The sequence below is a fragment of the Lycium ferocissimum genome, chromosome 6 (genome assembly GCF_029784015.1).
Source record: "Lycium ferocissimum isolate CSIRO_LF1 chromosome 6, AGI_CSIRO_Lferr_CH_V1, whole genome shotgun sequence".
In the NCBI taxonomy this organism is placed as follows: domain Eukaryota; kingdom Viridiplantae; phylum Streptophyta; class Magnoliopsida; order Solanales; family Solanaceae; genus Lycium; species Lycium ferocissimum.
In genome coordinates this window covers 7,629,071-7,641,886 of record NC_081347.1, presented here as the reverse complement: position 1 = coordinate 7,641,886, position 12,816 = coordinate 7,629,071, and the positions used below count along the sequence as shown (strand labels likewise).

Genomic DNA, 12,816 nt, shown 5'->3' with positions numbered 1-12,816 from the left:
GAATCGGATGTTGTTGATGAGGTTGTAGGGTAAGCAAACATATGCTCAACGAAAATCACATGTCTAGATACCTTTAACTGTCGTCTAGAAGAATCATAACAAATATGGCCCTTTTGAACATCATTATAACCTAGAAAAACACACCTCACGGCTTTGACAAATAATTTATGACGTTCATGTCTAGGTAAATGGACAAAACACACACAACCAAAAACTTTTAGATGGGAATAATCAGGGAGTTTACCAAAAAGAACGGAATATGCACTATCATCTTTGTTGATGGTGTTGGTGTGTCTGTTTTAAAAAAAAATAGAAGTTTGAATGGCTTCAACCCAAAATATTTTAGGAACATTTGATGTATCGAGAAGAGCTAATGTGGTTTTCAGAACATGCCTATTTTTTCTTTCTACAATCCCATTTTCTCAAATGATGTATGGACAAATATACAAAATAATGCCTCTATCTTTGAAAAATCTATGAGTTCAGATTTCATGTATTCCCCACCCGAGTCAGATCGATTTTTTTTTGTTCACTTGTTAAACTGATTCTCGACATAGGTGACAAATTGTTTTATGAGTTTAGGAACGTCACTTTTGTTTCTAAAAAAGAACACCCAAGTATATCGTGAGACGAGGTCAATGAACAAAATAAAATATCGATACCCCAATCTAGATGAAATAGGTGCAGGACCCCATACACCACTATGAACCAAATCAAAAGTAGAATTGTATGAAGTAGTGCTACAAGGAAAAGGCAGTTTATGACTTTTAGATTTAGCACAATTTTCACAAGGTAATTTTGATGACAAAGCCCATGATTTCTTATTCAAATGAAGACAATGTTGTAACATATAGGAAAGCTTTTGAGCATGTGGATGCCCAGGACGATGATGCCACAAGTAACACAATTTATTTGAGTTGGTGATGTCCTCTTTAGAGGCAGACAAAAAATATGCATGGTGAGGTGTTGACATGTACGGTAATGGGAAGAGTCTCCCAAGATTTATGACCCTTAGCAATCACCTTCCCTGTCTCCAGATTCTGACCAACACAACCAAAACGTGAGAAAAGAACAAGACGATTTTGTTCCACCAATTGTCCAACCAAAATAAGATTAATAGTAAGTTTAGGGACATAAAGGACATTAGTGAAGCAAGATGCATTTTTAATGTGTCTCTTTCTTGCCTAAACTTAGTAATGTATCAATTTTCCATTGTTCTTGACAACAAGATGATTTTTCGAAAAATGGAGTTGATAAAGAGTTTAAATTATGGATATCTCAATTCCGCCATATGGTTATTGTTGAAAGGCAAATTGAATCTATATGCCAAACTTTTGAATTCTTATTTAATTTCTTACCAGGATAGGCAACAGTGAGAGCATTGGTAATAGCCATTGGGAGAGCAGTAGCAACTGAATCTTGTATCATCTTTTGAAGTGCCCTTGGACCCAAGGCAGATGGTGGTGTGATCTCTGCTCGACTCATATAAGCTTCGGCTGCTTGATAAGCTTTGTGCTTGGTTTGGAGCGTGTTTGGGGATCGATTGCAATCCAGAATTATATGGCCAGGCTTCTTCCAATAATTACATATATTTCTCTTCTTGCAATGTGATGCAATATGACCATACTCTTTGCACTCAAAGCATTGTGGTCAAGACTTTTGAAATGAATTCTGAGTGTAGAATTTACCTTTGATGCATACATAGCCGTGTCAACTGTGTAGGACGAATCCATGGCTGCTTGAGTATTGATCCGGGTCTCCTCACGTATGAGTTCTCCGAAAACCACATCAATGTTGTAGAGTTCTCCGTTAAGAATGTTTGCTAATGGGTTCAAAGTCGACCTCAATTTCATGAGAAATTGAACAACCTAGCTTTTTCTTCTTCTCAACATAGAACCTCTTTTTTTAAGTGGACATGGAAGAAAGGTTTCCTCCAAAACTTTGGTCTCCGTTTCGACGAACATTGCCATAAGTCCCGAATAATAATTTCTAGCGAATGTCTTTGTCTTCGTGCTTGTATTCTGAAAGAGTATATTCTAATTCAAAATCACGAGCATGCTTACATTGAGCATATACCTTTTTGAAATGCTTCCACATCTTCGATGCCAGATTGAACGGACGTAGACTCAATGCAACATTTGCGTGTACGGAATTGAGTATCCATGAAATGACACGAGCATTGTTAGTATGCCAAACTTGTTTTTCCTTATCTTTGTTTGGATGTTTCTTGATCCATCAATATTCCAAACAAGTTTTTCACTTGAACAAAGATACGAAAATGAAATTCCCACATAGGATAGTTTTTTCCATCAAATTTGGTAGATAAATCTTCATGAGAATGTGAAACCGTTTGCAAGAATAAAAGAGAACTTGATGGTAAATCAAGTAGCAACAAAGTATAAGAAGTAGAACAATTCCTGTGGGGAAAAAGTAGGCTCTTGATACCATGATAACTATTGATAAATCAAGAATCTTGAAAAGTGTTCTATATATTTTGTGATTTACAATTGTGTGAACTAGAGACTATTTATACACAAACACCTACATAATTACAAGCATGATTCTAGCCGTATATCTTGCACAATATTGAGCCATATCTTCCGTATGTTGTATTAACGATGTGATTCTTCGAGTAAAGAAATATAAAATCATATCTTACAATAAAATCATATACGATATGGTCAATACTTATGTCATTTCTTTGGGGGTTAAAACGTGATTATTTTTAGTTTTTCTTATTTTCAATTGGAAAAGGATATCTATTTTAAGTGTATATAAACCGAAACATCAGCAAAATCAATTTCTAATCCAAACATAATTGAATAGGGGCGAAAAATAATCCACAAGTTCAAAATTTTCCTTCAACAAGCTGTAAGTTCCTTTAATTTACCCAATACTTGATCGTACTCTTTATGTATGTATGTATGTATTTATTTAATACCCAAATCCTGGTAATTTTGGCTAAAATACGTACATATCTGTGACCCATTAGCATAAATAAATTGTGGGTTTGTTGGAAAACTAGGATCACATGTTCTAAGAAATCCATAAACCTCAAATATTAGATCTACTTAACTATGATTGGGGATAGCGTATATAAGGTTAAATTTGTTTTATATCAATGGTGTCCTGATGTTGGATACCTCCCACCAAGGGTGGCGGGCTTGGGGTAATATATATATATATATATATATATATATATATATATATATATATTTATATATATATATATATATATATATATATATATGGCTTTTTCATGTGTTTACTTTTTATTTTTTATTTTTGAACACTCGTTTAATAGACAAAAATTCGACTCCTCGGCTCCTCCACTGGAATTTAAACTTGAGACCTCGTGATGTATGTGTGTGTATTTTGGTTACTTGATTCGTAAATATTAATTAGCCCTTTCACGTGATCAAGTATCTATCAGTTTCTACCAGTCTTAAAAATTAAAAGTTTTGCTATTTATTTTACTTCCAGCGGGATCCTGGCAAATTTGCTACTTTTTTCATTTTTATGTGCATCTCTTGCCCCGATCGTCAACAGAATCATGAACTATCTGATCACATTTTTCACCCCAAGAATGATTACTTTAACATCTACAATTGTATATCAAGTAAGAAACTTTGACTACATTTAACAAAGGTGTTACATTGACAATATATAGCACCACTCACTATAGATCGATGTTTCTATTGTAATTATAATACTCTTCTGTAGATTAGGTTGTTGAACTTGTTAATGAAGACATGTTTCATACATTATTGATGAAATATTTCGAAGTGTACGCAGTTCCTTCTCATACAACAGATCATGTCAGAATGCTCTGGAAGGAAGATGATAATCATAACTATTGTATCATGTCCTGCAATTGGCTTTTGACTTCAAGCCTCCATTTCCACAACTGACAATGGAAACGTAAATAGAAATGTAAGGCTTCACTCAATGTCATTTGATTTTGTATGGACAACATTGCTCAATGATCATCTGGCACTGGCGAATTTACAGAAAAGCGGTTACACCTAATGTAAGAGATGTTACCTTTGCTCCAGTAACTCAGAAAACATCAATTGCTTTATTTGTACCGCCCATAGCATCTGAGCTATCACAAATGTTTCTCTTTCTGGTTGAAGTTAAATGGACCATGTTGGTGATTTAGGAGGTACTACAAGCAGCTGGTATGAAGCTGACAAAGAAACATAAGGCCGTCTGGAACGCTGTACTTGTCTGTGTCTGTACACTCAGACAATCTGGGAGGAAAGGAACAATTGACACATAAAGAAGATGATACGACACTAACATTTTTTGATTTCCTGAATGTTTTGGCACCTCTGGTATGTTTTGTAATTCAAAAGATGTGCATAAATGTATGCGATATTTTGTTGTTGTGATTGTGCATATACTTCTCCCGAGACTAATAAGTGCGACTCTTATGTTTTGGCAAAATAATATATACAGGCATCTCCAACTTTTCTACCAGCACGGGCCTATCTCTGCCTAGTAGTATACTAGATATAGATTAGAAACATTATTGACACACGTAAATCATGATGATACTATAAAATATAAGTATGATACAAAATAGTTGGGTACATTCTTTGTGCGGGGACAAACCACTAGTAATTGGAAGAATAGTCCAACAGTGGAAATATAAAGCATTCCCTTGCGAGCCTTTTTTTTTTTAAAAATTCTCAACGGGTTCAGGTAACGCACTTAATCTCTTTAGTTTTCCATCCAGTGTTTGGTATTCATATGGAAGCCCGATCAAATTCGGATTTGCGCCAAAAAACTCCATATTGAGGATAAAGAGTTTCCTAACAAAGACGATTTCGAATTTGCGCCAAAATTCCCATGTTGAGAAAAAGAGTTCCCTAACAAAGACGACTCCGTCAATAATGTTTCTAAATGTTGGTCAAAGTTCATGCAGTTTGACTCTCAAAAGCGAAATGTGACAAGTAAAAGTGAACGGCGGGAGTACTAGAAAATACTCTCTATTGAGATTTCTCCATTCCAATACTTCTAAAGTTTGAACCTGAGATATCTGGTTAATGTTGTAGTAATCCTACAATACCCTTGAGTGATTTTTCTTCTTATGCATTGTAGAGTGGAAAACCATTAAATTTCTTGACAACAGTCTGTAAACTGCTAAATCTTAGAATCAAAGTAGAACAACTTGTGTGCATTCCCAGTAGACGAATAACTATTTTTAAATCGATATACGAATGCAACACTTAGAGCCTGTTTGGCCTAGTGGGTTTGAGGCTAAAAGCACTTCTTTTTTGAAAAAATAAATAAATACTTTTTTGGATATTTGAGTTATTTGGCTATTTATTAAAATTACTTTTAAGTAGAAGTAGAAACAGTTTTCCTGTGGTTGGGAAGAAGCAGAAATTTTCTTGAAAAAAGCAGAAGCAGAAAATTATTTTTTCAAGACAGAAATATCCTTACCATAAATACATATTTACCAAGTATATCCCACATTAATCCATTAATTTTTAATTAATAATTCTTTGTGTTGAATTTTAAGTAGTGGATTGATTTTGAATTTTATTTTGGTTGTAGTTTTCTAGTATAAATAATCGTGATGATATTATATAAATATTTAAAATTTGTTTTTTTATTTATCTATGTATTTTATTGATTGAAAATTTAATATATACTTTTAAATTTTAATTAAATAAAAGTAAAAACTTTTCATAATAGATATTCAAAATAGTTTCTCCCTGTAAAATAATCTTGATAGTAAATGTTCATCGATACTTGTCCTTTTTGTAATTTGACACTCAAAAGCACCTTTTTTAAGAACGGCCTTAGAAATGGTGGTGGAACTTTTTACCCTTCATTAAAAGACTCTACAATACACAAAAAGACTAATATTTTTCTAATAATTAAAAATAATCATCTAATTAGTTCTTGGATTTTTAGAATTTTGAAATCAACTAAATTTTGTATTTTAAATCTTTCCTTATATGAATTTTCGTGTTTGAGTTATACAGGAACTCCTAATGTTTAGCAATCTAAAATCAACCCTAAAACTTAGGGCTACGTATCGAGTGGTTCGGTTCGGGTTTGAAAGTTATCGGTTAAACTTATCCGTTATCGGTTTGTAGACATGTTAAACCGTTAAAGAGCCATTAAAATATAGGTTAATGGGTTATTGGTTAATCGGTTTTTGATTGTTATCGGTTCGGTTATCACTTTAACCGTTAAGATATCACACGAAATTTTTTCAAGAACAAAGAACCCATCTTCAAACGAGAATCGAAACGAATTAACGAGATGCAAAATGAATAAAGTAGCTACAAAAGAAAGTGCCTGCAGCAGTTAGCTATAAATGGAGTTTGAAACTGGAAGCTGGCTGGCATCTCCAAGACGTTAAAAACTTGAAACCTTTTCTTCATATTTACATGAATCCTAGTTCCCAGACCACTGCTGACAGCTTTCCAATTTGACAATGTTGTCTTTTTTTATGCTTCTTCATCCGAGTCCTCAACAACTCTCCTCATTTTTGCTCCCCTTACCCATTGCATTAGTGGCACAAAATTGTAGAGAGGAGCTGTTAGCTACCTGCAAGTTATTTCCACAAGCATTTGGTACTTGATGCTTGGTAAAGTTTGTTTCACACCTTTGGAAGCAAATAGAAGCTTTGACATTCGGGCTAAGTTCTTGTAAAACCTTGCAGCTAACTTCACCAGTGAGAAATAAATTGACTTAGGATTTACTAAGTAATTATATATGGAAGGGTAATAATGGAATGAATTCACAAAAATTTTGGACTCCACAAATTATATCGAAAGGTTATATATGGAAGGGTATAATTGTAATTAAATAAATGGTTATCGGGTTATCGGTTCACCCGTTAACAAAAGTGGTGAACCCGAGACCCGAACCGATACCCCAATAACTATAGAACACCACCCGATACCCGAACCATTAACCCACTAACCCGAACCATTAACCCAATAACCCAATTATTGATTCGGGTTATTGGTTTAACCGTTAACATGCACAGCCCTCCTAAAACTAGTGAGGGGTTCAGCCGAAGGTTATTTCACGTCCTCTTTAGTTTTATTCCTTTCTTCGTTCATTAATTTGTCAATTATATTACTAAGATAATTATTTTTAGTGCAGTAAGTAACTATGAAGAGGAGATTGTTTGCCCCGTTGAGGACTAAAATAAATATTAATTTATTGATAATCTAAAAAAATTTCTTCTTGAACTGACAAATTTTAATTATTTAAATCTAAATGCTTATTACACATAAATCAACAACTAAGTTAATGTAATAACATTGTTTTGTCACTTTGCTACGACAAGAGGGGTTCTTTCAGATGATAAGCACCCACCACTTTCAATTCGAAGTTTGCGAGTTCGAGTCACCAAGGAAGTAAAAGGGAAGCTCCTGAGAAAGGGGTAAAAAAAAAAAAAAATCATTGCTATATTATATACCCTTTTGTACCAATTTATATGACATACTTTCATTTTTAGTCAGTCCCAAAAAGAATGACACATTTTCTTATTTGACAATAATTTAACATTAGAATGACACATTTTCTTATTTGGCAATAATTTAACATTAAACTTTACCTTTTATGCTTAACGAGATGATCTATAACCACACAAATATCTTTAATTCTTTTTAGATCATAATATTCAAAAGTCTTCCTTTATTTATTAAACTCCATGCCCGGTCAAACTACATCATATAAATTGGTACAAAGGGAGTAATTCATTTATTTTTAATAGAATTTTTAATTTATTGACATGTGCAATGCAGGTACGCTAAAACTAGTACTCCCTCTGTCCAAAAAAGAATGATACATTTTTTTTATTTTGGCAATAATTTAACTTTAAACTTTATGTTTTACGTTTAATGAGGTGATTTATGACCACACAAATAACTTTGGATTGTTTTAGACCACAAGATTTAAAAGCCTTCATTTATTTCTTAAACTTTGTGTTCAGTCAAAGTATTTCACATAAATTGGAATGGAGGGAGTATATATATAAATTTGATTTCATCTTAAATAGCTAACCGAACAAAATATTTTTGGTATTGTAAAATTGAAAACCAAACTAAACGAACTCAAAAGTTTGTCGTTTTTTGGGGTTTTTCTTATTTTCAATTGGAAAAGGATATCTATTTAAAGTGTATATAAACCGAAAGATCAGCAAAATCAATTTCTAATCCAAACATAATTGAATACTCCTTTGAGATCAGAGGGGAAATAACTCATCCAGAAGTTCCTCAATTTTCCTCTCTGCAATTTCCTTCAACAAGCTGTAAGTTCCTTTAATTTACCCAATACTTGATCATACTTTTTATGTATTTATTTGTTTTATATCAATGGTGTCGGGTACGTGATACCTCCCACCAGAGGCGGGCTTAGGGAGCGGACGGAGGTCCGTCAGAAATCTCTTCACTGGAAAATTACATAGCTTATATAAGATTTAATTTTTTTTATCCGTATATATTAGATGTTCAACCTCTTTGGCTTTTTCGTGTATTTACTTTTTTTTTTTTTTTGAATCTCTACCTCCCCTCCTCAATTGGAATTTAAACTTGAGTCCTCGTTATGTACATGTGCGTATTTTGTTTAGCGTAAATGTTAATTTGCCCCTTCAGGTGATCAAACAAGTATCAAATTCTACTAGTCTCAAAAATTAAAAGTTTTAATTATGATCCATATCTTTTTTCTTGATAACCATGGTGTCCAGGTCAGTTTACGCACCTGACTATTTCACCGGATACGTATTCTCTCACCAGCACATATACCGGACAACTCTATCCACCAAAGCTTATGTAAATGAGGAGAAATCACCTATCTACTGGGATTAATATTTGCTCCTGACTACCTGAACCCTCATGTTTTCTGCCCACTTCATTGATTACTAGGTGTCTAGGTTGCACCCTTGGGTGCGACCGTGGTCCATATTTTATGATTTAAGCTTCTTTTTCCATTATTATATCCCTCTCTCAAAATTTTGGAGGATCTCAGTATAAAGGTTAATCTTTTCTTTTGATCAATCGGTACAGGGGGGGATTTAGCTTATTAAGTGGGGGTTCAATTCTTTCTAAAACTCTTAAGATTGAACTCACATAATCTAAATCCTGGATCCACCTCTGAATCAGTACATATTTTGTTGTCATACCAAACAACCGTTGTTTATCTTATTTTCTGCTTTATATTATAGGTCATGGCACTTGAATGCTTCACATGGACTACAGAACTGTTGGGTTCACTACTTCATACAATATGTAGAGTTGATGATGGTGGAACTTTTGAATGTTTGCCCGATTGTCTCATCATTGATATTCTAAGTAGGCTTCCCCCACATTCTTTTCTTAGATGTCGATGGGTTTGTAGGCATTGGAGAGCTTTGGTCTCATCACAGGACTATTTTACCACCTTACATGATGATCTCTGTAGAGCTAGTAGACCCATGCTTCTCATACAGGATCATTTTGCCAAGCACGGACAGGATCTTTATGTTTTTGGTGAAAACAAGAGGAAGAAGAAGAAGGCCGTCTTTGAGAAATTTCAACTTAGACCTGAGCTTATGATTAATAATCCCCAGGCACATCACCTTATTCTTCTATACTCTTGTCAAGGAGTTCTTCTCTTTGGGGACTTAAGGTGGAAGTCAACTTCTTATGTTTTCAACCCAATAACACAAGAGGAAGTAACTGTACAACGTACACTCTACCCCGGCTACTTATGCGCTCTTTACTTTTGTCCATACACAAGACAATTCAGAATTCTTTACGCGCAAGTACGAGGCACTTCTTGTCAATATTTCATATATATTTTCAAGACGCAGACGAGGAGGAAAATCCATTCGTCCTACTCTTTCAACTTTTTGCCATCCGGTGACAATCCGGCAGTAGTTAATGGAGCATTGCATTGGATCATGCACCACGATTTAGAAAGGAAAAATATTCCTCCTTGTGAAAAAGGAATAATGGTTTTCAGAATGGATAAAGAAGAACCCTCTGCTATGCCTCATCCTGGAAGTACTGTGTGCAAGTCAAAGCAAGTGCATCGAACTATGACTCTTTTGGTGAAGGATGATTTTTTATCTTTCTGTAACTTGCTTGTCCCCGAGTATGCTGTGGATATATGGATCTTGGAGGACTATGAGATGAGGGCGTGGATCAAAAGGTACAAGGTTAATCTCTTTGATAAGATAATTTTCCCTTTTAGTTTGTGTTTCATGGAAATTCAATCGCTTATTGGCGACAGCTCTAGTCAGATGAAACTTTTGAACATCCAAGAAGGTGAACTTTTGCTTCACTTGCAGGCTGATGGAGGGTTATTTCTTTATCATTTAGATCATAAAACTGTGAAGAAAATTGAAATGCCGCGACAGAAAATGTCGTTATATACGTGCACGCCTTATATGAAGAGTTACCTGGCAATAGCCTAACTCCCTCGTTATTATTATTATTATTATTAACCTTTCTAATTTTAGTGTGTTTTTAGTTATCAAATGGTGTTTTTAGTTGTGTTGGTAGTATAATGAAACCTGCTAGTTTGTTACTAGATGGTTGTTACGAACTTGAACTTTGCTTGCTTTAAGTGAATATAATTTGCAGTAAATATTTTTGACATGTGATTAGCAATGACCATTGTACAACATATATACAAAGATAGGATGAATTTGTATTCATTCCAAGCAATTCGGCCTTGTGAAGTTTCCATCGCTCTTCCAATGGGCGACTGCGAGAATGAAATATTACATAATACTATGTTTCGGTAGTAGAAATGTAATTTAGAAGGCACAAATAACAGAGATTTTGCAAGGTGCAAAAAATTGTGTACAAAAATCAATATATTGTCAATATGGACACATCTCTATCAACTACTCCCTCCATTCCATATTAAGTGACCTTTTAGGCTTTTTATTTTGTTTCAAAATAAGTGACACTTTAGGATTTCAAGAAGAAATTAATCCTATTCTTCCAAACTTACCTTTATTTATAATCAAGAATCATTAAATAACTTTTCTTTTTCTAAGCATTAATTAGGGGTAAGTTAGTAAAAATACTCATAATTTTTTAAGAGTAAATAATTTCTTAAAGGGTGTGCATGAGTTAAAAGAGTCACTTATTATGGAATGGAAGTGCCTATTGACTCAAGAATGAAACAGATTTTACATGAAGTGCTTCCCATCTCAAAATGAATTTTGGACGATATTCCGCCACCTCCTCGTATATTAAGGGCAATCATTGACTCTTGCTTATACAAAACCTTCACACATAACACTGGTTATTTACATAGCAATTGGTCTTCTGTAATCTGGCCATGGCCAAGCTGCTGCAATCCCTATCCTCCACTCAGACTTGGGTTGACTATATTTGGTGAAGCTCGCATCAACTTTGTCTCACCCAGATACATCTGGAAAATGGAGAACAACATGATGAGCTTGATCTAACCGTCATTTTAACTGGAAAACGAAAAGAAAATAGAAATAAACTGCAGAGTAGTGAAGGAATAGAGAAGAGTTGGATGACCGGTCACTTATACATAACAGAAGGAGATTCCCTGTTGATCTGTACGTGCAAACCCTTGGCTTGTTCGACATGGATCATTTGATATAAAATATCTCGGTCCTTACCGCCTCGACGCTATCAAAGATTAACGCTTATGAAATATATATAATCTATGATAAACGTAAAACCATCCAAAGGATTCAGTTATCTGATAAATATTCCTTCAAGAAGATACTCAAAAAAAGCGTCCGAAATCCACATATACCCGAAGAAGTAATTTACTATAAACCCAGATAAAGAGACAACTGGTGGTGAGGTCCAATAAATCAAGTACTCCCTCCGTCCCATTTTATATGATATAGTTTGACTCGTTAAGGAGTTTAAGAAATAAAGAATTTTTTTTTAATCTTGGGGTCTAAAAAGAGCTAAAGATATTTGTGTGGTTATAGATCATCTCGTTAAGCGTACGTTAAGCGTAAAAAGTAAAGTTTAAAGTTAAATTGTTGCCAAATAAGGAAATGTGTCATTCTTTTTTTGACTGATCAAAAAGGAAAGTGTGTCATATAAATTGGGACACAGGGAGTATATAGTACTCTCTCCGTCCCAACTAATGTGATATAGTTTAACTAGGCACGAAGTTTAATAAATAAAGGAATACTTTTGAAACTTGTGGTCCAAAACAAACTACGGAAGAGAATGAAGATGAGAAATTGTTTCCTTTAATTTTTGTGAAGCTTCAATATATTCCTAATTAAACTACTGACGGTTCTACTTAAATAAATGAGAGCACATTTTTTTTCTCTAAGACATTAGAATACAAACTGGAAGTTGTCAGAACTTTAATTTGTCCTTCTACCAACTCAAATCATATACTTCTATTTCATTGCTAATCTAGCTATAGCTAGTAGTAACTCACTATCACTTCAATTCCCTTCAAAACTGATGTCTATTGCCTAATGATCCGATTACTAGACATCTTGTAATCAAAGTTGATACTGTCATTGCCTGGCCCTTGGGTCATTGTTGAAAACTGAAAATGAACATGTTCACTATATTTATTTATTTCACCAGAAAAATGAACCACGGTTCATATGAATTTCTTGCTAAAAGAAATACTCCTATTATTTAAAAAATGATGGACTCGAGTCAGCAACTAATAGTAAAATAAAGAAGTGACATGAGCCTCCATTATTAAGATATTGAATCGAAAAATGATCTTTGAAGGCGAAATAGAAGTACTTGAAGTAGGGATCAATTTTGACAGAAATTGAAGTATAACCATTAAAGATTGTACATCATGATTGAAATGAGGATAAAG

General features: G+C 34.0%; 1 protein-coding gene across 1 annotated transcript; it reads left to right on the top strand.

Annotated features, from left to right (window-relative positions):
* Positions 1 to 8,105: 8,105 nt before the first annotated feature.
* Positions 8,106 to 10,449, top strand: LOC132059147 (F-box protein At3g07870-like). Its single transcript, XM_059451668.1, has 2 exons — positions 8,106 to 8,287; positions 9,200 to 10,449. Exon 2 carries the CDS (start codon positions 9,203 to 9,205, stop codon positions 10,430 to 10,432), a length of 1,230 nt encoding a protein of 409 aa, XP_059307651.1. The 5' UTR covers positions 8,106 to 8,287; positions 9,200 to 9,202; the 3' UTR covers positions 10,433 to 10,449.
* Positions 10,450 to 12,816: the final 2,367 nt, after the last annotated feature.